General features: G+C 39.2%; 1 protein-coding gene across 1 annotated transcript in view; it reads left to right on the top strand.

The window, feature by feature from the left end:
• Window positions 1–24,927, top strand: part of LOC113943720 (tyrosine-protein kinase Tec-like) — a 33,045-nt gene that overhangs the window by 5,358 nt on the left and 2,760 nt on the right. The window contains 15 exon segments of the mRNA XM_027635899.1: window positions 10,185–10,286; window positions 11,288–11,369; window positions 12,865–12,993; window positions 14,304–14,344; window positions 14,812–14,993; window positions 15,903–15,968; window positions 17,709–17,763; window positions 17,926–18,005; window positions 18,549–18,682; window positions 19,637–19,711; window positions 20,488–20,659; window positions 20,824–21,040; window positions 21,564–21,628; window positions 22,668–22,786; window positions 23,123–23,280. Of these exon segments, the coding sequence (XP_027491700.1) occupies window positions 10,185–10,286; window positions 11,288–11,369; window positions 12,865–12,993; window positions 14,304–14,344; window positions 14,812–14,993; window positions 15,903–15,968; window positions 17,709–17,763; window positions 17,926–18,005; window positions 18,549–18,682; window positions 19,637–19,711; window positions 20,488–20,659; window positions 20,824–21,040; window positions 21,564–21,628; window positions 22,668–22,786; window positions 23,123–23,280 (1,677 nt within the window).

Raw genomic sequence — 24,927 nt, 5'->3', positions numbered from 1 at the left:
GAAACACTAACTTGAAATATTTAATCATAAAATCTCTTTTCAATTTTGTGTGGTTTGAAAGCTCAGTATAATACTTCAGGTGTACTTCTTTTCATTTTCCTGAAGTATTTTCTTCCAAGAAATCAAAAAATACTAATCAGTAGGAAATTGATAAGCAAAATTAAGCAATTTTGAAGTGAACCTACTTGTTTGAAAATCAAGTATTTCATGAAGTAATAATAATAATAATAATAATAAAAAATCTCATTTGGAATGGCTTTTTGTATTTTTGAGCAGCAAAAAGTTAGCTAAGTTTTAATATGACTTTTTCCAAATTGCTAATTTCATCTTGAATGGATTGCAGGTTTGAAATCCAAGGAGGCATTTGCGGAAATAGCAGCATATGTGCATGGCCCTAGGTTCGTTTGGCCATTTTCTGTTGAAAGTGACCTCGTATCTTGCATATTCAGTTTAAAATCTCTGGACTTTATTTTCAAAGGATTGGTGCATTTACACTTTCTCTGTGTCTGTTTGGAAAACCAAACCTTAGTGTTTATCAAGGAGTCCCCGTTATCACTGAAATTTGAAATACATCAGCTGAACAGTGGCAATTGAAAGGAAGACCCACTTTACCAGTATGCCTGGTGACTGGTGCCCCACGCTGCAAGTGCCCCACACACTCCTTTGCAGAGTGGCTTTGCTGCTGCAAAGAACAGCGTCATTTATTCCTCTTGAGTTAATCAATAGGACAGACAACACAAAAATAGCACCCAAGCTACTATGCCCATCTGAATGGTCCACCAAGTACTCGTGGTTTATCCTCTTTCTCCTTGTGTGGCAGTAAGTTTGACTGTTGTGAATTCTTTCTCAATGAATGTTGAGAAGGTATCCCTGAATTGGGAGAAGATGATGGGGGAGTCTGACAGCCCTGACTGGAGCAGGCTTACTGCTTCATTAAAGAGCCATCGTAGCAAGTAATGTGTACTTCATACAAGTTTTAGTTAGGTTATGCTGACAGAGCATCTTGCTTGAACTTAAAAGTGCCACCAGACTACAGGTTTTTGCTCTAGTTGGCATTTTAGGCAAGGGAAATTCTTTGAGATGAAGGAAAGATAATAATGTAGGTGTTAAAGTACTTCTCATCAGTGGAACAGTTAAAAGGATCTGGTTTGCGCAAGTGAGATGTCCTTCTAATTTGTTGGTTTGAAAACTTCCGTATGTTTCTCATGAGTGTGGTGCTTCCTCAAAACTGCCACAGATCTGGTTATAATTTCAAAGATTCTTATCAATGTGTGGACTGTTAGTATCCTTCATATCTGTTGAAGCTGTGGAATGTTCCCTTTCACCATGGTATTTCTCTGTGTCTCTCATCTTGCTTAACAGTGATACTCTTTAGTTTGAAAGTGTGCTGATGTGTGTGGTTTGGTTACTGTCCTCCCACACATAGCACGGCGTGCTTGCATTAACCTTTCCAGCCCACAGCAACTTGCACTGACCATGAGTCTGAAGCTGAGTGTTTATTAACACTAAATTTCTTTAAGCTGTAGTGTTTTTATTGTTTGCTCATGTTTACTGTATGTATTACAGTTCACAGCAATAAATGGTTTATCCTGGATTTTTCGCTTTCAGACGTTATAGGCTTAATCCTGGTCCCTGTGGTGTTAGAGGGAGGACAAGATGGGGGAGACTTAGTGCTGCAATACCTGCTAGCTCTGGAATGGATGCACAGAGGATATTGGATAGCCCCTGATGGAAAAAGTTAAGAGTCTTATTTAGAAGGATGTTTCTGTGCAGTCAAGTAGAAGGTGGCTTTCTGATGAGCTGATCTTGGGAGATGCAGAATGCTCTTGTCTTCACTGGAAGTAGTGGTATTTGCCATCAGGATCAGACTTGTGTGAAAACTTTTTTGTATAAACAGCAGAAGTGTTACAACTAACAAAAACCAACCAGGTTATAAATGAAAAAGGCAGAGTAAAAACCTGAACATTCTTGGGAGTTGCTCATTTTGATAGTCTCTTCCTAAGGAAAAAAGGTTCTTCTCTAAGAGTTGTGTTTGGTTCTTGTAATTTGAATATAGTGGAGACAGAACCTATTGAAATTACTGTGGTGATATTTTAAGGAAGGAAAAATAAAAGCTCTGGGGCCCACTGTAAAGCTGCAGGTTTCAGGGTAAAATTGTGTAATTTCATTGCCACACTACTCTTGCGCAAATATTTCCTATGGAGCGTAACAACATTAGAGAGTTCCAAAAAGCTGTGATACTTACTTTTTTTTTTAACAGAATATTGATACGTTCTACTGTTGTTTATTCCTATAGTGCTTATCCTTTATTATTTTTAACTTACTTACCCTGATTTAGGTGATTTCATTAGTCATTGTGTTGGTGATTTAATTATTTTATGTAAATGAAACCACATTACAAAGGCTTCTGATCACTTACTCTTGTTTTTTAATGTAAGATTTTTTCTGAAATGAGTACAGTGACAGAGCTTTTTTTGTTCCAAGTCACAGGTCATAATGATAGAGCTTTCTTAAGGAGAGAAAGATAGAACTTGCAAGTTTGCACAATAATTTTTTTCTGTCTAGTCCTGGAAGAGGATTGTGAGTTGGCTGCTGTTTCCCACCTAGGAAATAGAAGTGGATATACACTTCCACATGAATCACATTGAAGTCCTTAGCTGTAATTACTGGGGATGTACCTTCACAACTGTCTCTAAGTTGTGTTATGGCTTTGGATAGGTTCAGCTCTTACTGTTTAGCAATTTTCAGTGGAACTAAATTCAGTTTTTTCCCCATCATTGTCAGAAAAATAGAATGAATCATCATTTTTAAAGTGCAGTCAGGACAGGTGGGTTGCTCAAAACACACACACACTTTTATATAGATGTATATGTGTAAAACATTAAAGATATAATGATTAACTTGTAACAGTGATTTTCAGCATAAATTATATTGTTGAGCAAGCACAATTATGCATTTACAAATTATCCCATGTAGAATGATGCCTATCATATCCATCTGGATAGGCAATATTGTGTTTGTATCCCTTATGAAAAACTAAAGAGTAAAATTACATGATGGCTTTTCAAACTCCTTCACAAGATCCATATTTAAAATACTAACTCAGAATACAAGTAGCCATCTTTTCTAATTTTATAATACCTGTATAATGGATACAGCCATTTAGCAGGAGAAGCGATAACAGTAGTCACAGTTAGGGAAATTTTAAGCAGGGGCAAGTGAAAACTGTTCAAGTCAGAGAAATAACTTAAAGCTATTCATGTGGGGGCAGCTTAACAGATGCATGGGGATACTCACTTGTAAAGAGCAATTCATAAAGAAACTGAAGTTGTAAAGAAGTTGGTTATGTTGTAGTACTGACTCCCTGTTCTCTATAACATCTAACAAAAGAAAGGTCAGGAAAATCAGACATAGGTGAAGTTGAAAAACATAGGTTGTAGTTGTTGAGACACAGATAAGACATGGATATTTACCTTATGACTAGAGTGGATCAGTCTTTAAGGGGTTAAGAAGGAAGTGCTGGAAGATAAATGAGAGAAGGCTAGAGAAGACGTAGTTTTAAAAGAGTGCAAAGGAGAAACTGTAATCTATAAAGATAATTTAAAGAAAAGTGCAAGAAAAAGCAGGCTTGTTGAAATTACCTGGAAGATACAAAAATTGCACATCAACCAACAAAGAAACAAAAAAATAATCTCAGACATCTCTGCTCTTTCTGCCATGTGGTAACAACTCTTGTGGGTAGCACAGAAGAAGCAGATATCCTGTGTTTTCATTCCAATAAGGGTTTTTTGACAGTGATGTATGACACATTTTCACATGTACTTCACATTAGAAATTACCTATAAAAACCTAATGTAAATCTGATTGCAGAGCACATGGGAAGCTGATATAGTGTTGAATAAGCATTGGTGTCTTGTTTTTAGATTGAAAACTTGTCTTGATTGGGGTGTCCTGTTCTGCATTGCAGTATTTTCTCTAGTGATTTTGTTGGAATAGAAGCTTACTGAGTTCTCAGGTGACATAAAACTTGAAGAAGCATTTTAAAAAACAAGTCTAGAAATCCAAGTGGTATGTTGCGATTAGGTGTGTGGTGGGTTTGGTTGTTTGCTTTTTTTGTTTTATAGAATGTGATTCAATGTGGATAAGTGCAAAAGGGACCAGTGTTATTTAATATCTTCATTAATGACATAGACAGAGGGATTGAGTGCACGCTCAGCAAATTTGCACATGACACCAAGCTGAGTCGTGCTGTTGACACACCTCATGCCATTCAGGGGGACCTGGATAAGTTTGAGAAGTGGGCACATGGGAATCTCATGTGGTTTTACAAGAACAAGTGCGACCCCCAGTTCCAATACAGGCTGGGGGATGAACAGATTGAGAGCCCTGCTGAGAAGGACTTGGGGGTGCTGGTGGATGAGAGGCTGGACACGAGCTGGCAATGTGCACTTGCAGCCCAGAAAGCCAGCTGTTTTCTGGGCTACATCAAAAGCAGATCAAGGAGGTAACTGCCCTGCTACTTTACTCTGGTGAGACCCCACCTGAAGTGGTGCATCCACCTCTGGAGTCCCCAAAACAGGAAAGACAGGACCTATTGGAGCGAGTCCAGAGGACAACCATAAAGTTGATAAGAGGGATGGAGCACTTGTCCTACGAGGAAGGGCTGAGAGAATTGGGATTGCTGAGCTTGGAAAAGAGAAGGCTTTGGAGTAACCTAATTGCAGCCTTCAGTACATGAAGGGAACTTACAGGAAAGATGAGGACAAGACTATTTACAAGAGCATGTGAGTGACAGGACAAGAGGGAATGGGTTCAAATTGAAAGAGAGTAGGTTTAGATTAGATATTAGGAAAAAATTCTTTACTGTGAGGGTGATGAGGCACTGGAACAAGTTGCCCAGGGAAGTTGTAGATGTCTCATCTCTGAAGGTGTTCAAGGCCAGGTTGGATGGGACCCTGAGCTACCTGGTCTAGTGTAAGGATTCTATGATCCTTATAATCAGATGTAAGGCGTCAGCTGCAGTGCTGCATCTGGTTTAGGGCAGTAAGTTTCAAGGAAGATTTGGACCTACGTGTGAGATTCAAGAATAGGAACAGTGGGAAGGATAAGGTTCCCAAAAGCCAGTGGTGAAGAGTTGGTTGAAGGGTTGGTTGGTGGAGCAGCAACTGTTGGAAGCACAGAGTGGTGATGGACAAGAATCTCCAAAGACATATAAAAACCTCTTGGCTCTGTAGTTGTGGAGTCCATCATCTGAACCTTGAGAAAGTAGATAAAGCAGCTGGTGCCTTGACTAGGTGACATCTTGGGTCTTCTCTTGTGTTCTGGTCACTCACCTGTTGATGCCTGTGAACTTGGGTATCCTCTCCTTTTGGCTTGAGTTGTCCAAGTCTAGTGTTCAGACAGCATGAAGGCTGTGTTAGGGGGGTGGCTGAATGCAAGATGTCACTTACCCAGCAGAAGGAGCAGTGGCCCTGAGAGGGGAAAAAACAGGGCAGAAATGCTACAACTACGCTGGGCAGACTCAGAGCTCTGTGAGGACTTCAGAGAAAACCAAGGCGAGAAGATTTGTTTGAAAGAACCTAAAGAGATGTGCTGGTTACTTTGACAGCTGGAAGGTTGTAGGTTATTTAAGGCCTGATATGGATGGAGACCTGGCTGATTTATTGTGTCCATTACTCTTATGTGGCTGCAGCAATGTATCATAACTGCAGTTGTGTACATTTGACTGACTGCCTCTCGGTTGCAGAAGAGTAAATTACAGAAAATGTATTATAGTCATGGTTAGGAAGTTGCATCAGTACTATGATGGATAATTCATTTTTGTGCTTTTCAGTCTCTCCAGTGCTGGTGGCTGACATCTGCTGAGCAGCCAGATGATGGTAACGGATTCTCAGTTTCTTAATTTGCAAGACAGGTGTTTTTGTGGGGTTTTTTTGTTTGATTGTTTTTTTCCCCCTTTAAAGTCTTCTCAGGAGTCAGATATTGGATCAGGTCAAACGAGATCAGAATAGTAGTCACCTCTCACTTTTTGTATCAATTCTGGCCATTTTGGAAAGGTAAATAGAAATATTTGATACTTGCTTCTCTTAAAAGAATATTAAAAAATTAATTGAAAGGAGACAGAGTGTTCTTTAACACCTCTGACACAATGGAAAATATGGGAATGGAAAATGTGGCCATCTAACACCTAGCTACAGTAATTATATTTGCATAATCAGGAATTGCTTGCCTCAAGAGTGAACTGCAGCAGTGTCCAGTCAGAGCTTCTTATTGCTAAAAGGCAACTATTAAAAAAACCTGACAAACCAAACAAAAAACCCCCAAAGCCCAACCTCTCCCCCCTAGAACAACAAAACAAACCCGACCAAAAACCAAAAATGAAAATACCCTTACATTTGGCTCTGGAGCCAAATATTCTGCCACAGAAGCTGTCTGCAGGCAGTGTTGACTTAGCCAGGCTTTTCGAGGTTTTGTAAAGTTGTAGAGCAGCTCCATAAAAGGAGATGTCAGTAAAGCTGTGACCTGCTCTAGCTCTGAGAGCACAAGTTCCATGGGTCACATGCTGGTGACCTCAGGATTTCCTACATGGGGCTAAGCACGGGAGAAAGAAATTATATGAACAGCAATGAGAAAGAGAGAAAGAGACAGCATGGGGGAGACAAATCGTGATATCTCTTGACAGCTGGGCTAACTTCTGCACGTTTTCATTGAGGTTTTTTTTTTTCCAAATGTAATGTTCTTTGTGTATTGTTTAACACCCCCCCACACACACACTTTTGTGAGGGTAAGCAGCACAATATCTTCATCAGCAAAGAGGAAGAAATATTTTTATCTGATAGTGAGGGTATGGGCTTCTTAAACTGTAAAGCTGCTGTAATCAGCAGAGGAGTAATCCTAAGTGTCCAGAGGACCAGCTGTGTGACTGTACACTTATTTAACACTTAGATATTTCTTGTCTTCCTGTATTCTTAGATTATTTCTTTTAAGGAATTGTGTAATGGTATGTTTGTTCCATATCTGAAAACATAGGTCTAGTGTTATGATTTCTTAATATTGCTGGTTTATATGTTTAAAAAAAATAGAAATAGCTTATTCTGTTTGGATTGCATGGAACCAAGACTTAATGCCTGGACTGACCATTCCCATTGTGAGCAAGGAGTAGGGCTTCTAAAACTGTAAATCAATTTTTTGAAGTATAGGCAAATATGAAATACATATGGCATTTTGACCAGCTTTGTATAGTAGTTTCTATATAGTCACTTTCCTTTTGTTATTTTCAGCAAGCAGGTACATTAAAAAAAAAACACAACAAACCCCCAACCTTTAGTGTGACTTTGGAGCACATATTTTACCTATTTGTTATCCTTATTGCGATATAGTATTTTTATACCTTTATTACTGTTCTAACCATATTTGCTTCTATAGACCTCCCTCTAGAGGTGTATATCTATCTTCAGAAAAGAGGTGGAGACAGCATACACGAATGTTCTGGTGAAATACTACTATTTCTGCAGTGCACCTAACGTTTTTCTACTATGTTAGCAATCTTCCACCTTCCAAAGAACACCACTTTAAAAATGTCGTTCTGCCTCCTAGAATTTGGCATTGCATCATTAACCATTGTACTAATTCTGCCTCTGTAGCAGAGGTCACTTGTTGGATAGAGTGGTTTGGGTGGATTACTCAGGGCTGGTTCGTGCCTGCACCTCTGCTTCCCAACTGGTTCAGGGCTTGAGCTCTCCCTTAATTCTGCATTTCATGTCTGCTGCTTGCCTGGGTCTAGAGCAAGGCATTTGGCTCGTAGAATAAATGCGACATAGTGATGGTATGCTAGGTGTCCTATTACAAAGGGAAATCATTTAAGTAGGGAGGAGAGAGGAATTGCAGTGGTCTCTCTAGCACTTTTCTTGAGTCATCCTTTCCTGCTTTGGTGCCTCATAGTTCTTTAGTGAGTAATGCTGAGCTAAAACAGAGCTTCACTCTTGGCAATTTGAAGGCTGGTGGCCATTAATAACTGTTGCTCCTGATGTAATCTGAAGCATGTCTGGAGCAGTAGATTTGTATTTAATTTCACATATGTAAGCTTTTTTTGAAAATCTATAAAATACGCAAAAAAAGAATAATCTTCTCTGATGTTAGGCTTAATTTGTGGCATTGAGTTGTGAGTCAGCTTTGAGGTGGCTTAATTCAACATCTTGTGGTGAAGCAAACTGAGCCATCTTAAATCATAAATATGTAGAAAGGGATGATTTAGGAAATACAATTACAAGAATGATGTGTTTAAAATCATTGGGTTTCCTTTATTTTATCCCTGCAAATGTTAGATGATTATCTAGTTGGATTCTTGTCCTTCATCTTCCTGGCAGTTGTATCCTCTGTTTGAGTGAGCACTTACTGAGAATGCCTCCCGTTCAGTCTTGGCTAATCTGGCAGCCCTGAAACTGCCAAACCTGCTACAGTGACCCTTGTCACCAAGGGAGAGGTAGTGCTGCCTGCTGTACCAAGTGTTGTAGACTTCAGCAACTCAGTTTTTGGCTTTTGCAGGGATGTGTGATTTACTTTAGGGAGTCAGTGTTCAAGTAAGGGGATACCATAGAATCATATAATATCCTGAGTTGGAAGAGACCCACATAAAATAAACAGAAGACTTAAAATGTAAACATCCAGTGTTGCATACTTGATGAAAACTATTTTTCAGCATTACATGATATATCTATGTAGTACAGCTCATGGTAATGTTTATGATTTGACTTTTTTTTTATGGTTAATTAAACCCTCACCATAAAAAGAAAACCCAGTCCCTCTGTGTGTGTTGGTTTTCTTGGCGTTAAGTAACAGCTACAGCTTTATCTGAACTTAGCTCCTGTCATTCTTCCTGATGCTGACCATGACAGGCATGAATTATCCATGCATGCTTTCTCTGCAACAACCTACATAAGAGACAGAGTGCTAAATGCATTTTAAATGCTGATCAAGCTTCCATAGGTAGTAACTATCATGTTTCTAGGATGATGGAATTATGACAGCTACATTTGTAGTTGCTCTTTGTCTCTGTTTACAAGACTGTGTTTTCAGTTGCTTATGATTGTACCAGACTTCTGCTATTGGGCTGAAATTTCCAACCTTGGGAGAGAAGAGGGCAGCTGAGTACGGATTGGCATGTCTCAAATAATTCAGTAATTACTGATTATGTCCACATTGTGTCAACAGTGTCAATCTTTCATAAGCCATACTCTGGACTGGATATTTTTTGGATGTGCTTTGCAAATCAAAACTTTTGATATGTGTTAATTCAGGACCAGTCATGAGCTGCTAATGATTTTGTTTTGTTCAGATTCCAGAAGAAACTTCCTCTCCTATTGGAGATTTGGCTCTCCCGGAAGTCAGAGGTGGCACTATACAGTCTCCTTAGAGACTTCAGTGTAGGCTAAAGCCCAGTACACTTCCCCTCCCATTATGAGCTGTTCTTCCAAGGGGCCGCCTCTCCAGAGTATTGAATTACACTGTATTTCTATGCTTTGGGCAGCACCTGCCGAACACCCTTGCCTTCTTTAAAATGTTCATAATTATCAGTTTAGGTGACCTAAATCTTCTCAGATGTCTTTGCTTTCAACCTTGCTTCTCTGGGCTTCTGCTAGCCTTGGTCGAAGAAGTTCCTTCAATACAGACCCCAGCTTGGCCCAGACATGTCTGTCTTCTGCTTCCTGCCTCATCAGGGACTTGTATTGCCTGTTTAGCATCTCAGTTTCTCTGGAAACTTGGTGAAACATAGCAGTAGCCACCAAATGGTGGTAGCACTTCAGCAACAGAGTGACCAGATGAGATGATGCATTGGCACCTATTTCCTTCACCAGTTTTAATCATAATTTAAAATCAGCCAAAGGGAAGCTCTTCCTTCTTCTGTACTCAAGTTATTTTTTGTAAAAAAGAGTAGATTAAGCCTATGATTACAACTGATTGGAAACTTTCTATATGAAGAAGTGGTATTTTTCACTAAGCAGTTTTACTTCACTCTGCACTTTCACAACCGTATTTATATCCTCTATAGAGATATTTTTCAAATGACTTCTGCAGCTAAAACAATATCAATTTTTAAATGGAAAAGAAAACAAGAAGTCTCTGCTGAAAAGGAAATTAAATAAATTTGTTATTTTTTACTAATATTTTTTGGTTTTCTCTTATAGAAGAAGTACAGAAAAGGATCTGTGGATATTTCAAGGATTAAATGTGTAGAAGTTGTAAAAAGTGATGGTATTATTCCCTGTCAAAATAAATACCCATTTCAGGTAAGCTTCTTTTATATAAAATATATAAATTACAGTGCTCTTTTCAACAGTACCAAGTCATTTGGATGTAACTTCTCTTAAAATTGCTGTCACTTCTAAATACTGAGCCTATTTTCTGGCTCTTTGGGACTGGTGGGAGGTAGTTCAGGATCAGTGGTTAAAACCCATCCCCAGCAAGCTCTGCTCCCCCTGCAGTCCCCTCCCTTGGGAGTTGTGCCTCATACACTTGGTCTTTTTCTTTTCACCATCCTTTCTGCTTGAGTTTTGACTGGAAAGTCCTGGTCATCCTCCAAAACAAGTAAGCTGGCAGCCCATTTTCTGTCTTCAGTCTTCCACATTAAATTAACTTTAATTACCATTAAATTATATAGAAATAAGAAAATCAAGATAAAACTTGTTGCTTTTATTTTCATTGTGAATTGAATGGAAATAAACACAGAAAACAAATTGCTTAGAGGGGAAAAAGAAAACTAAGGTGGGTTGGATGGTGTGCCTCTTTACTGTAGTGGGAATAGTTGGAATGAGGATGAATTCCACTGCTGGAGAGGGGACTCTGATCCCTTTCTTCCAGAGCAATACAAGCAGTGAAATAAAAAAAAGGAAGAGTCACCCCAGAGCAGTACAGAATTGCAGGGAGTTATGAAATGGCTGGAACAAAGGATGTCTGATTATTAAATAGCTATAATGATTGAATTGACCTGTTTTTAGAAAACACATGGTGAAGAATGAACAAAGCAAAGCGTGAAGCATTTTATGGAATGCTGTCAAGATAGATACTATTACAAAATCCTTCCTTATTCTCCTGGAAGCATCATATATGAATAATAAACCTTAATAACCTTTCCCAATTTCTGCATTTTGTGCCTCAATACACTAATCTTGCCAAATACAATAGTCATTAGTCTTGTTCTGTTTCCTCTGTTTCCTGAGGCAGAAATACTACAAGGTGATGTTAATACTACAAGGTAAATGTATTTTGATTATTTCTTTCCTCCCTTCAGGTTGTATATGACGCTAATACGCTTTATATTTTTGCACCGAGCGCACAAAGCCGGGATCAGTGGGTGAGGAACCTGAAAGAAGGTAATGGGAATTGCTTATACGTAACATCTGACATAGGCAGATGCCTTTGCTTTAGCTGTCTGGATGTGTTGGAGTTAACTTGGTGCTGTGTTTTGGATTTGTGGCCAAAACAATGTTGAAAACATACCATGTTGTAGTTGCTGCTGAGCAGTGCTTGCACAGCCTTTTTCCTCCTCTGTCCCCACAGTGAGTAGGCTGGGTGTGGGCAAGAGGCTGGGAGGTGACACAGCCAGGACAGCAGAACTGGGTTGACCGAAGGGATATTCCAGGCCATATAAAATTGTCCTCAGCAACATAAAGCTGGGGTAGAGGAATACAGGGATTGGGTGTTTTTGCTTCCATATTGGCCATTACTCAGAGACTGGCTGGGCATTGGTCTGCTTGTGGGAGATGGCGAGTGATTGCCTTTTGGGTTTTTCTTTCTTCCAGTTATTAAACTGTCTTTATCTCAAGCCACAAGTTTTTATCTCTTGCTCTTTTTATTCTTTCCCCACCCTGCTGGGTTGGGGTAGTGGGCAAGTGACTGCATGGATGCTTAGCTGCTGGCCAGCATCAACCCCCAGCAAATTATAAAAATAAAATGTTAGAGCTTCTGTTGCTTATATCCACCAATTATAATTTCTTATTAGGCCAGCTCATTGCTTGCATACACAGAGTGTGATAACAGGCACTGGGAGTATCAAACATCCAGACTGATTTGGTTTGATTTTGTGAAGTCCAGCTGCAATCAGAATTTGACTCTCTGGTTTTGCACAATGAGTAAATCATCCAAAAGTTTGTCCAAACTAGTTAATGGCATCACTCAAAAGTTTTGTTTGGATGTAGCTAGACAAGATTGTGGGTCATTTAAAATTATGTGATCTGATAAGTTCTATCACAGTGAGTAAAGCTTTATTTTCATGAGCCTCTTAATGCTCTCTTTCACCATCAGATGCTCACATTAATTACAGATGGTCTGTAAAATAATAAGAAATGATTTCTGGGCTGGGGATCACAGGTCAAGGAGTGACCTCTGAAACTCAGCAAGCCATAGCATGGGGGTAAGGAGCCTTTCAAACCAAACTCAGGAATTGTGCCATGGACTAGAGATAAATGTCAGCTATCTTTCCCTCCAGAACACTGTTTGTAGAGGAATTTGAGACTCTTGCAGCAGTAATAAAGGACCAGGCAGAGCTCCCAGTGCCTTCACTGCTGCCTGAATGATTTGTCCGGTGCAGATGGGCACCTGGGTCTCCTTTCATGGGTGCCCCAAAACCCTACTGGGATGGCTGTTGTAGGTGGGGAGTACAGCACTCCCTTCTGGAGTAATGTTATGTTATTACCCTAAAAATATCCTCTATGATTGTTGTATCACCTCCATATAAACTTGTAAGAAAGCGCTTAAGAGAAGCAATGCTAAAGTAAGGGCAAAGATATTGTAATACGTATTAAAAATTACCCTCTTGTAAACTTTTTTTTTTGTATCTTTCATTGTATGTTCTTTTTCTTCTTGTAGAAATAAAGAACAACAGCAATATAATGGTAAAATATCATCCTAAATTCTGGACAGAGGGAATTTATCAGTGCTGCAGACAGACAGAAAAATTAGCTCCTGGCTGTGAAAAATACAATCTTTTTGAAAACAGTAAGTACATGTGTCTTCATATGAAGTTGCTCTGGCATATTTTTCTGCTTTTTTATGTGATACTGTCATCACACTTGAATAACCTGGATATTAGGCAAATTTATAGAGCAGATTCAATCATTGATACTGTGCATAAAGTAAGTCAAAATGTTTGTTTCATTTCCAAGCATTTTGTAAAAAATAGAAAGACCAGCAAAATGTCCTTGCAAAAAAAAAGTTTACAGAAAGTTGAAAGGAATCATTGAGGTTGCTGCATTTCACTTGATTTGTTTCTCCCATTTAAAACTTATTTGACCAAGTGTTTATCTCATACTGAGGATAAAACCTGATGGTAGAAAAGATTCAGCCAGAAATCTTGTCAGCTCTTCAGTTATTTATTAAAACCTCTATTTACCCATGTGAAAGAATAATACCTGTATTACATTCGGTGTTACTACACCAGGCTAAAAACAATACAAGAAGGTTTAATGTTTTTACAGACACAGGACTGAATTTTCTCAGAGGTTTGTAAATGTTCCTATGCTCAGAGGTTTGTAAATGTCCCAGTATTAACTGGGATGAGCTGTGACTTCTGTAGGTATGTGCAGCTTCCAGCATCCAAATTGCAGATTCTGGTTATTCAACAGTGGATGCTCCTGCATGCACTGCTGTAACACTGCAGTATTGTCCTACAAAGGATATAGTAATTATTTTGTCCTTAGTTTAAGGAAAATTCCATAGTAGGAAAAGAAATTGAGCCATTGCTTATCTTCCATTTAAATCAGTGGCACTCAATGATTTCTTATGTCAGTGCCTTAAATGGTAGTGGGTGGGGACCTGTGGATTTAGTTGCAGTAAAAGACTAAAGCATAAACAGTGGCTCATGGCTGTTCTTATTCAGCAAAATTTAGAGCATGACATACAGCTCAACCTTGTATTTGCTGAAAAAAGCAGTGCAGGAGAAAAATACTTCTGAATCAGAGAGATGTAATAAAAAAATACAATTGTTATGCCTTGTTTAGCAAAGCAGGGGTCAGAGGCATATTATTTTTTTAGAAGAGCAGTTCAAAGCTCTCTTTGGCATGCTGTGGTGTGGCACAGACTTTGCTGAATCTGTGGTGAATGCAACCTGCTGGCTCATTTAGGATGTTTTTACAAGAATATTTAATCATTTTTCCTCTTGCTTAATTGGAGTTGTTTTTGCTTTTCTAAGCCATCCTGGAGGCTTGTTGAGGTATTAAAACCTTATCTGAAATTTAAACCTTTTATTTAATTTTTAAATTTATAGCAAAATGGATAGACATAAATCCTCTTCTGTGCTTTGTTCCTAGATGTAGTGAGATTGTCCTCTCCAATGCCAGAAAAAAGTGTGGTAGGTAGAGTCTTTAAAATATTGAATAGATAATTGCTGCTTTTTGAAACAGTGCTTACATTTCTTGAGATTCTTTCCATATTCTGGAGCAAAGGTCTCTTTCTGTACACATCAGTGGGCATCATGCTCTGTCACAGGGTGAAAAAAATCCCATTGAAATTTAGCTGTATCTATTAACTGTGTCTGTATTGCTGGTGGAAGATGTGGCCAAAAAGTAAATGCCAGTCAGTTTTGCCCTTTACTGACATCTGCGGGGCTGCAGCACGAACCAGCCCCATAGGTGCCACCCACCTACGTGATTTACTGCCACGCATCCAGCTGCCTCCTTGGGCCACCACAGCTCCTCCCTGGGACAACTCAGGAATATCCCAGCTTTTGCCTCCAGGATGCACTGGTGTGATGGTAAAGGTGGGTGGGGTGGAAAAATGGAGCAGAGTGGGATGATAATAATGTTGTGTTGTTTTCAGCGAAGGCCTCCACCACCTGTTCCTCCAGTTGAAGAAAATGGCAATGAAGAGGAGGAGATAGTGGTAGCAATGTATGACTTTGAGCCTACAGAACATCATGATTTAAGATTAGAGAAAGGTGAAGAATATACAGTGATTGAGAAGAATGACATTCATTGGTGGAGGGCGAGAGACAAATATGGGTAAACACGAGTTCCTTATTTTTTTTTATAAAGTTCATAAGGCTATTTCCGTGTTGTAGTAGTTCATATTGACTATATGTCAACAAATAACTGCACTTTGGACCCCAGTCCTGAAATCTCATCCATATATTCTCACACAGAAACCAATTTTAAAAAGTGCGGTACTCGATAGGTTTTGGGGCCTGTGTGCAAAGACAGTTGCAGAACTGGATGCTTTTCCAGTTATGTTTTCTATCTGACTTTATGGTTTCCCAATTAAGGCACCAGCCATCCTGTGAAACCTTGCTAGACTGGTACAGTACTCCTGCTTCCCTGAGGACCATCTCATTAGGGAGCAATATGGTTAACACTCAGCAGGCTCCGACTTCCAGATTTGAATAATCATCATAGTTTTATTTAATAACTGTATCTTCAGAGACAGTCTTTGAATGAGTCGAGAGTTACAATTGTAATGACTACAACTTTACATTCCCTGAATTAAAATTTTTCCCTGTTGTTTTAAAGATGAAAGTTTTCATGCTTCAATATGTATCAGGTTCTTGTTGCCTTGTGGTACAGGTAATTATGAGTTATCAGCCTATGGCAGGCTCCAAAACATATTTCCCTTGACTGACTGGGACTTCTGAGTGCAGAAGTGACAGAGCAGCTGAGGGTTACTCTCCTTCACCCTTTCTGCTGGTTTTGTTGGACACTTCTGCTTCCCATGTCACTTCTCCTGGAGTGCTGAAAGTGAATGTGGAAATGCTGCTGTGGAAAATTAGTTTCTGCATAATCAGTAATAGAGTGGGTGGGTCAGTAGTATATAAATTGTATTGAGAGACCTCTGGTTATTAGCAGAATGAAACACTGTCTTCTAGGCATGCAACTTCACATTTTTTCGCTCAGATTATATATCATATATCTTTTTAGAAAACAAGGATATATTCCAAGCAACTATGTAACAGAAAAGAAGTCCAACAACCTTGATCAATATGAGTAAGTGAATATTTGCATTAAAATTTGGAATGTCATAAGGTCAAACCCATGCTTCAAGAATGACAATGTATTTTTAACATTTTGGAAGCAATTGTTTACATATGATAGAACTTAGAGGTTAAACAATTGAAATAGGCATATATTTTTTTGAGATTCTCCTCATTGATTATGTTGTGATTTTTAATGTAAGATCAAGTCAATGAGATGGCCATCAGGCATGTAGTACTTAGGCTATCACTGTTAAAGCAAAGAAAGCCCTCCTAATTCTCTGGTAGACAAAGGAAAACTTAAAAGGAAATTCACCCATTGTAAGTGTGCTGAATGTTGTTTTAATATTAAAGTGACATCTCTATCCAAAGTCTGTGGCAGTAAGATAGTAGAGCAGAAAACAGTGGAAATCATTCAAAGTAAGCATAAGAGATTTTGGAAGGCAGCTCAAATTTTCAAGAAAATATGTAATTTGGTGCATTTTAAGTCTCAGTGTATGTACTTAACAGCTATAGATGTCTAGCTTTTAAAAAAGAGTGCTTTTCCCCATTGATATTTAATCATGGAACACTTACTTAAGAACATCTGGATAAAATTTAACACCAAAGTATCCGAGCCTGTTATTCTTGATATTCAAATGTCAGTACAGCATAAACTGTTGTGCCTGAGAACTTACAACGTATTTAATAACTTGTAGATAAAATGGAGCTCTAAGAAAATAATAATTAAATCAGTTTAGAAAACTGCATTAGTAGCTCCAAAACTCTACTCTCAGCTACATATGGCTCCTACTCCTGTGTTTTGACAGAAGGTGAAATTTTGTCTGGGATTTTGCCCTCAGCTTCACTAGAGGGAATTCTTTGTTGCTTTCTCATCTTAGAGACTCTTGATAAGACCTCTGCTCTGCTCTAGGCTGGGCTTCAGGGCTAGCAGAAAGGGAAGGAAGGAACTGGGCTGCCTTATCTGGTCCAGCCACTTTGTGCTTTTACCAACTTGGGGCCGTAATTCTGAGTCACTGCGCAATCCAGGGAGCATTACTCCAGGTCATCTACCAACTGCAAGAAACCACTATCTCCGGAACAGGCAGAATCTGATTAAAGGCTGCTGTGCCACTTCCCTGCTTGGTTACCACCATGACAGCATAGCTCAAAATGGTTGCACCACATCATTTGCAAGCTGCCTGTTTTTCCTTTTTTTAATATTCTCTGCGACTGACTGACATGTTGGTGCTTCTGTGGCTGCTTTAACCTGCCCATTCAGCACAGAGCTCAGGGATGTGTAACTGTGACACTTAATTTCAGCCTCCTCTTTGCTAGGTGGGTTCTCCCTGGAAGCCCACAACCATGGAGTTATTGAATGACATAGCAGTCTAGCAGCCAGCTCCACAGGTGGCTTCACCAGTGTGCAGGCAGCTGCTTCCTCAGGGCTGCCAGCCTGCCCTCAGATTGTTGTTCACAGCAACTACTGCCATCAACCTGTGAATGTTTAAAAAATGTTTTTTCTGAAAATGTGTGTCAGTTACCTGAGTTTTATTGGCTTCTGTGGGATCTCTCTGGATTTGTTTCAGGGCATTTTTATGGGATAACTGCACAGTGTAATAGACACTGATTTTTACACATTGTCAAAGGTTGAATTCTTGATCTTCATTAATCATAAAATTACTGAATCTGTAGCTTCATAATACTTTGCTAGAAGCTTTTTAAGTAAGTCATGTACCTTGGAGAAGTTTTATTTACTGATGTTGTGTTGCAGGTGGTACAGCCGAAACCTGAACAGAAGCAAGGCAGAACAGCTCCTCAGAAATGAGGTGAGCACAGCAGCCTTGCAGTATCAGCTGTGTGTTTTGCTTCAAATAGCTTCTTTTGTTAAAGCGGAGGCTTATTTTGGCAAGTGCATATCCTAGAACAAGTAAAAGAGTCACGTAGCTTAAAAGCAGTTTTACAAAACCGTCAACGTGCCTGTGTTTCAGGATAAAGAAGGTGGTTTTGTGGTGAGAGACTCCAGTCAACCTGGCCTGTATACAGTTTCCCTTTATACAAAATTTGGAGGGTGAGTTTCTGTTCTGCTCTGCATACCTTGTCTTGCCCGAATCTATTTGTATCTGTATCTAAATCCATTGGATGGGGGAAAGCCCAGGAAAGAACTCAATAAAGAAACAAGGGCTGATGTGATAGAAAAGATGGGTGATTAAAATGAAATTCTCAACTCCATGGTTAGGCCACATTTGGTTTAAACCAGAGGAGACCTAAACCCCTACCCAGAGAAGGAAGTTTTTCTCTCTCAGCCTATTTGGTCTTTTCCCTCCTTCCAGCCTGTGTTTGTGTCAGGTGTGTGAGCTGGACTGGGGAGCTTGCCGGGCTGAAAATTAACCTATTCTGGGTTAATCTTCAACTTGCTTTGAGCATTGAGATGAAGGCGAGTCACCAGTGCTTGGGATGTTTGACATTCAAGCTGTTCTCAAAGTGTGTGACATTGGGCATCTCTGTGGGCCCTTTCAGTTTCGTTTTCCTAGTCAATGCGCTCCTCTTAAAAAAGTCACAACAAATGGCAATATATTATTATTAATTTATATTATTGTTATTATTTTTCCAGGGAAGGTTCATCAGGAGTAAGACATTATCATATAAAAGAAACAGTAACATCACCAAAGCAGTACTACCTGGCAGAAAAACATCTCTTTAACTCCATTCCAGACATAATTGAGTATCATCAACATAATGCAGCAGGTAGATGGACTGGATTTTTCTGTCACTTAGGGTTGATTTGGAAAGGAGAGTGAGGCATTTTAGGGTTTTAATGAAAATTTTTAGGTTTTTATAGGTCCTTCTTTTCCAGGGAAGTCATGGAACACTGTATTTTCACATTATTTCAATGCAGACAATAATTTGAAAGGTTTTATGTAAAAGTGTGTGTGTGTATATATATATATATACACATATAAATATATATATATATAAAAAAATGTACAGATATGTTACTGTCCCCAGAGTAACAGAAGAATACTGTATCAAGTCAGGAATTATTCACTTAGCCCCATATAGTGCCTTTATCAGCTCCTCATAACCTAGGGTTTCCAGATCTTTACATCAAACTCTGATGACCCGGCATTTCCTGATGATATTCTGGAAAATGCCTTTTTGAAAAATATACCACAAAAACACAAGCCCACTTTTCATTTATTATAAATGATTTTTCTACATATTTTTAATTACTTCATTCCTTTTGTTGTGTCAAGTTTTGAAAATATATTTAGGAGAATATTCAGCTAATTCAACATGCGACATATAAAATCCCTGTGTGAAACATGTGGGATTTATATGTCTGAAAGAGAAATGATCAAGTAACATTGTGCATTTTAGATAATCTTTCTGATTTGCTTTATGAAAGGTGTTCTCAGCCTTTTTTGGTGCCAGCATAACTGTAAAGCACAAATATGTATGCATATATCCATATCCATCTCTCACCAGTAAAGAAGATGCAACAAGTTAGATGTAGTGAGGGTTTGTGTAATTCTCACAACCACTTAGAATCAAGACAATGCAATAACAGAAAATACGGTCAAAGCTGTATATAATAATAAGCTGACTGTTAATCAGTGTTGGAGTCTGCAGTGAACAAGTGGCCGAGTTGCTGCCTGGCACTATTTCAGAAGTAAACTGTGTCTTGTCATTGAACCTCAGGTCTTGTTACCAGGCTGCGTTACCCAGTGACCCCAAAGAAGACGACAGCACCAACAACAGCAGGATTCAGCTATGGTGATTGCGTGTTGTATTCATCTATACATATATTTTCTAATGATTTTATTGTTAAGATTTTCTATGATTTTATGTTAAGATGCTAAAATATCTTCTAAACATTTTGAAAAGGTCTAATTCTGTACTGTGATTGGCTATACTAACTTACACTGGTCCAGGTGTATCTTTGAGCCCTTGCATGGAGTATCAGTATGCAAAGGCACCACAGCTGGTTGTAGGTGTGTGGTGCCAAGGGGAGCAGTGAGGAGAGGCAGAGCGTGTCACTGGTGCTCCAGGGGAATTCGGTATCTTCCTTCATGCTTTTGTGGATACCTTGAGCTCTGTCTGATTAAAGAGCTGTCTGTGCCTTTACTTCCTTCATTAGCCTCTAGACTTCTGACTCCGTCTTGGACCTTTGATCTTTGTGGAGGGGTTAATTTTTTAAAATGTAAGTTTGCAATAAGCTTTTTTTAAATGTGCCACCTCAGATGTGAGCAGCTTCTACACTTTGGCACAATTTTCTATGGTGGCAGTTTGTTGAAATCGACTGAAAATATCAGAATATAATTGCTGGCCTCGGGGAAAGTTTGAATTTTGGCTTCTGTGTTGGTCAGAAGTTCCTTATATGTCATGTCTACCTAAAAATTTGTTTCTTTTGTGAGGTGTAGGAGTGTTCGGTTTTCAAGTTAATTCTAATGTGTTCTCCCTAAAATCCTTAATTTGCTGCTAATCCAGTTTCCCTTTCCTCTTCCTTATCACCTACCAGTTCCTTAGCTGTTCCTTGGTTTTTTTAATAGAAAAATGGGAAATTAATCCCTCGGAACTGACTTTCATGAGAGAACTGGGGAGTGGTCTGTTCGGAGTAGTGCGCCTTGGGAAATGGAGGGCACAGTATAAAGTGGCCATCAAGGCAATACGGGAAGGGGCGATGTACGAAGAGGATTTCATTGAAGAAGCTAAAGTAATGATGTGAGTTGTGTGCTTGGCACTTTTATTTCCAGTTCTAGGTCTCTGATGCCAGATACTGATTATAAATTAAACACTTGGGGTAGGTGGTATTTTTGCAGTTTTGTGGGGTGGAGAGCTAGCACTGTGTGGAGGAAGTAATAATGACATGATCTCAATCTTTTCAGGAAGTTAACACATCCTAAATTAGTTCAGCTGTACGGTGTGTGCACACAACAGAGACCCATTTACATCGTGACTGAGTTCATGGAGCATGGCTGCCTTCTCAATTACCTGAGACAAAAACGGGGAGTTTTGAGTAAAGACATCCTGCTCACTATGTGCCAAGATGTATGTGAGGGAATGGAGTACTTGGAGAGAAACAGCTTTATCCACAGAGACCTGGTAACATCCCATTAAGCAATATACTCCTCTTTGAAATTTTTATTTTTGAACTTTACTATTCCTTTTTGAAACAGCCTATTTGTAAACAACTACTTTTGTTCTTGCAGAAAGTTCTAAGTGGCTGAAGTTGGCTCTTTAGGGTCTAAGCAAGTCTCTAAAACTGCTCTGTGCAGAAAATGATGAGACATTTTTCTCTCCCAAGAAAATGGAATAAAATCTGTCTGAAATTTTTATAAAGACTTAGTCGCTATTTGTGCTAATGTAATAGCCTCTGTTCTGTATTGGTGCCATTTTCACCACTCATGAATCCCTTGAGGTAATAGTTTTTTTTCTGGTGATTTTTTACAAAATGGTCTAGTTGTCAAAATAGTACTATCAAGAGGAGATGCACATGTAGTTTTTATAGTGAAAATACACCACTGAACTCGGTAAATGTGTGAACTTGCAGTGAGGACAAATATTGTTGTAATTTGTCTGCAAAAGACTGTAAGTTTTCATCCAACTCTAACCATTCGCTTTGCAGGCTGCCAGGAACTGCTTAGTGAGTGACTCAGGAGTGGTCAAAGTGTCAGATTTTGGAATGACAAGGTATGTCTGAGTGTGCCAACATATTTATGGGAATTTGGAAAAATTCACCTAACCCTTGTATTTAGCCCAAAGGCAACACAGGCTGAGCAAAATTACTTGCAAAAATGATTTTTTTGACCTCTCTAGGGAACAACCTTTGGTGTTTTTTTTTTCTTTTTCTCAGTGTCTTTAAAACTTGTTTTGTAGGTGATCATGTGCTGATTTCCTTACTCATTTTAAAAAAGGCATATTAGAGCTTTTATCAGACAGCAGAAGTAATGGTTAATCTGTATTTTGGTAAATAAATGTCAGTAAGAGGCTATTCAGTGAGTTTCAGATCTTCTGGGGGTAGATGGTTCAGAGTTGCGTTGTGCTAGCTGAAGGGCTGGGAGGTGTTGAGATCTGGAGGGGAGGCTAATTTCCTGCCCTTGTTGGCACAGCGTGGGTGATGTGTGGGTGAGGCAGTGGTGGGGAGCAGCTCTTCCAAGAAGGGTGTTAAAGCACCATGGTTTGACCATGCTCTTGGCTTTTGCCACCTCTCTGTGCTGCTAAGCTTGCAAGTCCCCTGACATCTGAACTCACACTGGCTGGCGAAAAAAAGAACAAGAAATTTCTGCTTTTGCCTCATTTTCTCTCGTAATGCAGATGTTTAAATTGCAGGCAACTTAGACCTGTGTAGCTAATAAATCACAAGAAATGATTCTGAGGTTATATGAAAAATGAACTGTGTCTTGACTTAAGCCTTAGTACTGCCCCAGGGAAGCTGTTTTTATTGTGTGATGCTAACAATCATGGCCATTAGGTGGCAATGTGAGCTTCTAATACTCCAATCCAAAACTAAATTATAGTTTCACAGAACCACAGAATATTCTGAATTGGAAGGGATTCAGACAGGGATCATTGACTCCAGCTCTGAAGTGAATGGCCTGTAGGGGGATTGAACCCCTCACCTTGGTATTATTAGCACCGGGCTCTAAGCAGTTGAGCTCATCTCAGGGTTTTTTGCAGATTTGGAGGCTGACTGAAGGATATGTCTGCATTATTTTTTTTTTTTTTTTAGATATGTCCTTGATGACCAATACACAAGCTCTTCGGGGGCTAAATTTCCTGTGAAATGGTGCCCCCCAGAAGTTTTTAATTACAGCCGATTCAGCAGCAAGTCAGATGTCTGGTCATTTGGTAAGAAATGTTTCATCATGGAGAGAAAGCACTAGTTTTATATTTTATCTATAGCCATTAAGCTCCAGTTATTGGGAAGGAATCAGACAACTGAGAAGAAACTGAGAGAAACCATTTACTATGGTTTTACAATCAGATAAAGTTCCACAGACACCTTTAGTACTGTTATTTATTAAAAACTGTGCTACTAGAATAAGGCATTTTCAGTAATGACAAATGTAAACAGTTTCTAGAATATGGATCTCAAACTTTTTATCTATCAGAAATTCTAAGTCCAGGGCTCAAAATAAACACATATGTGTAAGACTTTTCTTATTTTCTTTAATTTTTTTCCAGGTGTTTTAATGTGGGAAGTATTTACAGAAGGAAAAATGCCCTTTGAAAAAAGCTCCAACTATGAAGTGGTAACAATGGTTAGCCAAGGACATCGTTTGTATCGGCCCAAACTAGCCTGTAAGCCGGTGTATGAAATGATGATGATGTGCTGGCAGGAGGTATATACTTTTTAATATTTTTGTCTTTGAATTGAAATAAAGGTCAATCTAGCAACAGTAGTTAATCTTCTCTAAAGCAGCATTCTGAGTGTATCCAGCTCTCTGAGCTATTCGTGTGTTTATTCATAAGACAAAGATCTCCTCCTGGTTTGCAGATGAACTAGAACTGTGATAAGAAAAAACACTGAAGACATTTTTATGAAATAAATGAACTGTCAGATTAAGTATGCAAAGGCATTTAGTAACAAAATTAAGTAATTGCTAAATCTATGCTGATAGCAATTATATGTGCATTCAAATAGTGCTACCAAAAAAAGTAAGGTCAGAAAGGCCCAGAGGTGGAGAATCTGATTTTGTATTGCCTCAGTTTATTAGTCATTACAGAACCAAGTTAGAATGACTGAAAATATTTTTAAAGGAATATTTCATTACCTGATTATGAATTCTGTAGGAAGTAAAGATTAACTTGCAGTTGAATGTAAATACAAATTTCAACGTTTATAAGGAAAGATAAAAATATACTCTACTACTAATTTTCCTAACCCAGAAAGATACTGAATGTACAATTTTCACAGAAGTCAAAGGGGCAGCTAACTCAAATTTAATACTTTAGAAACTAAATTAGAATGGAACAGCTTTTGTAGTATTGAAACAGAAAATCTCTAAGAAGATAGGTGCAGTTAATGGGCTGTCTCTATTTTTGAGAGAGTAATCGAGGAAACCAAGAGTGTAGAGAGCTACATAATTCAATAAAGGCAAGTGCAGGGTTGTGCACCTGAGGAAAAATAACTCCATGCATGAGTACAGCTTGGAGGATGAATTGCTGGAAAGCAGCTCTGCAGAGAAGGACCTAGGTGTCCTGGTGGACAACAAACTGTCCATGAGCCAGCAGTGGCCCTTGCAGCCAAGAAGGCCAGTGGGATCATGGGGTGCATTCAGAAGGGTGTTGCCAGCAGGTTAAGGGAGGTGATCCTACCCATCTACTCAGCCCTGGTGAGGCCACATCTGGAGTTCTGTGTCCAGTTCTGGGCTCCTCAGGGCAAGAGAGACATGGAGCTCCTGGAGCAGTGGAGTGTGACAAAGATGATTAAGAGACTGGTGCATCTCTCTTAAAAGGAAAGGCTGAGGGAGCTGGAACTGTTCAGTCTTGAGAAGAGACATCAGAGGGGACCTCATCAATGTCTATAAGTATCTCAAAGGAGGATACCAAGAGGATGGAGTCAGGCTCTGGTCAGTGTTGCCAAGCAAAACGGCAAGAGGCAGTGAACAGAAACTGGTGCACAGGAACTTCCACCTGAATATGAGGCAGAACAACTTTACTGTGTGGGTGACCATGCACTGGAACAGATTCCCCAGAGAGGTTGTGGAGTCTCCCTCACTGGAGATATTCAAGAGCCATCTGGACACAATCCTGCGCAATGTGCTCTAGGATGGCCCTGCTTGAGCAGGGAGGTTGGTTCATAAGACTCTACTGTGGTCCCTTCCAACCTTATCCATTCTGTTAATTTTTTCCAGTTAGTCCTTGCCACAGGGTCAGCTGAGGAAAAAATGCTCTTTTCAAATAATCAAGATGACATACTCTCTGAGACTTGTCTTGGAGAAGAAGGTGCTGGAATAGAGAGCAATTACTTACTGCACCAACTGGTG

This window comes from Corapipo altera, unplaced genomic scaffold, assembly GCF_003945725.1.
Source record: "Corapipo altera isolate COAL_440 unplaced genomic scaffold, ASM394572v1 22b, whole genome shotgun sequence".
NCBI classification, from domain to species: Eukaryota; Metazoa; Chordata; class Aves; order Passeriformes; family Pipridae; genus Corapipo; species Corapipo altera.
This window is presented reverse-complemented; position numbering and strand designations above follow the sequence as displayed.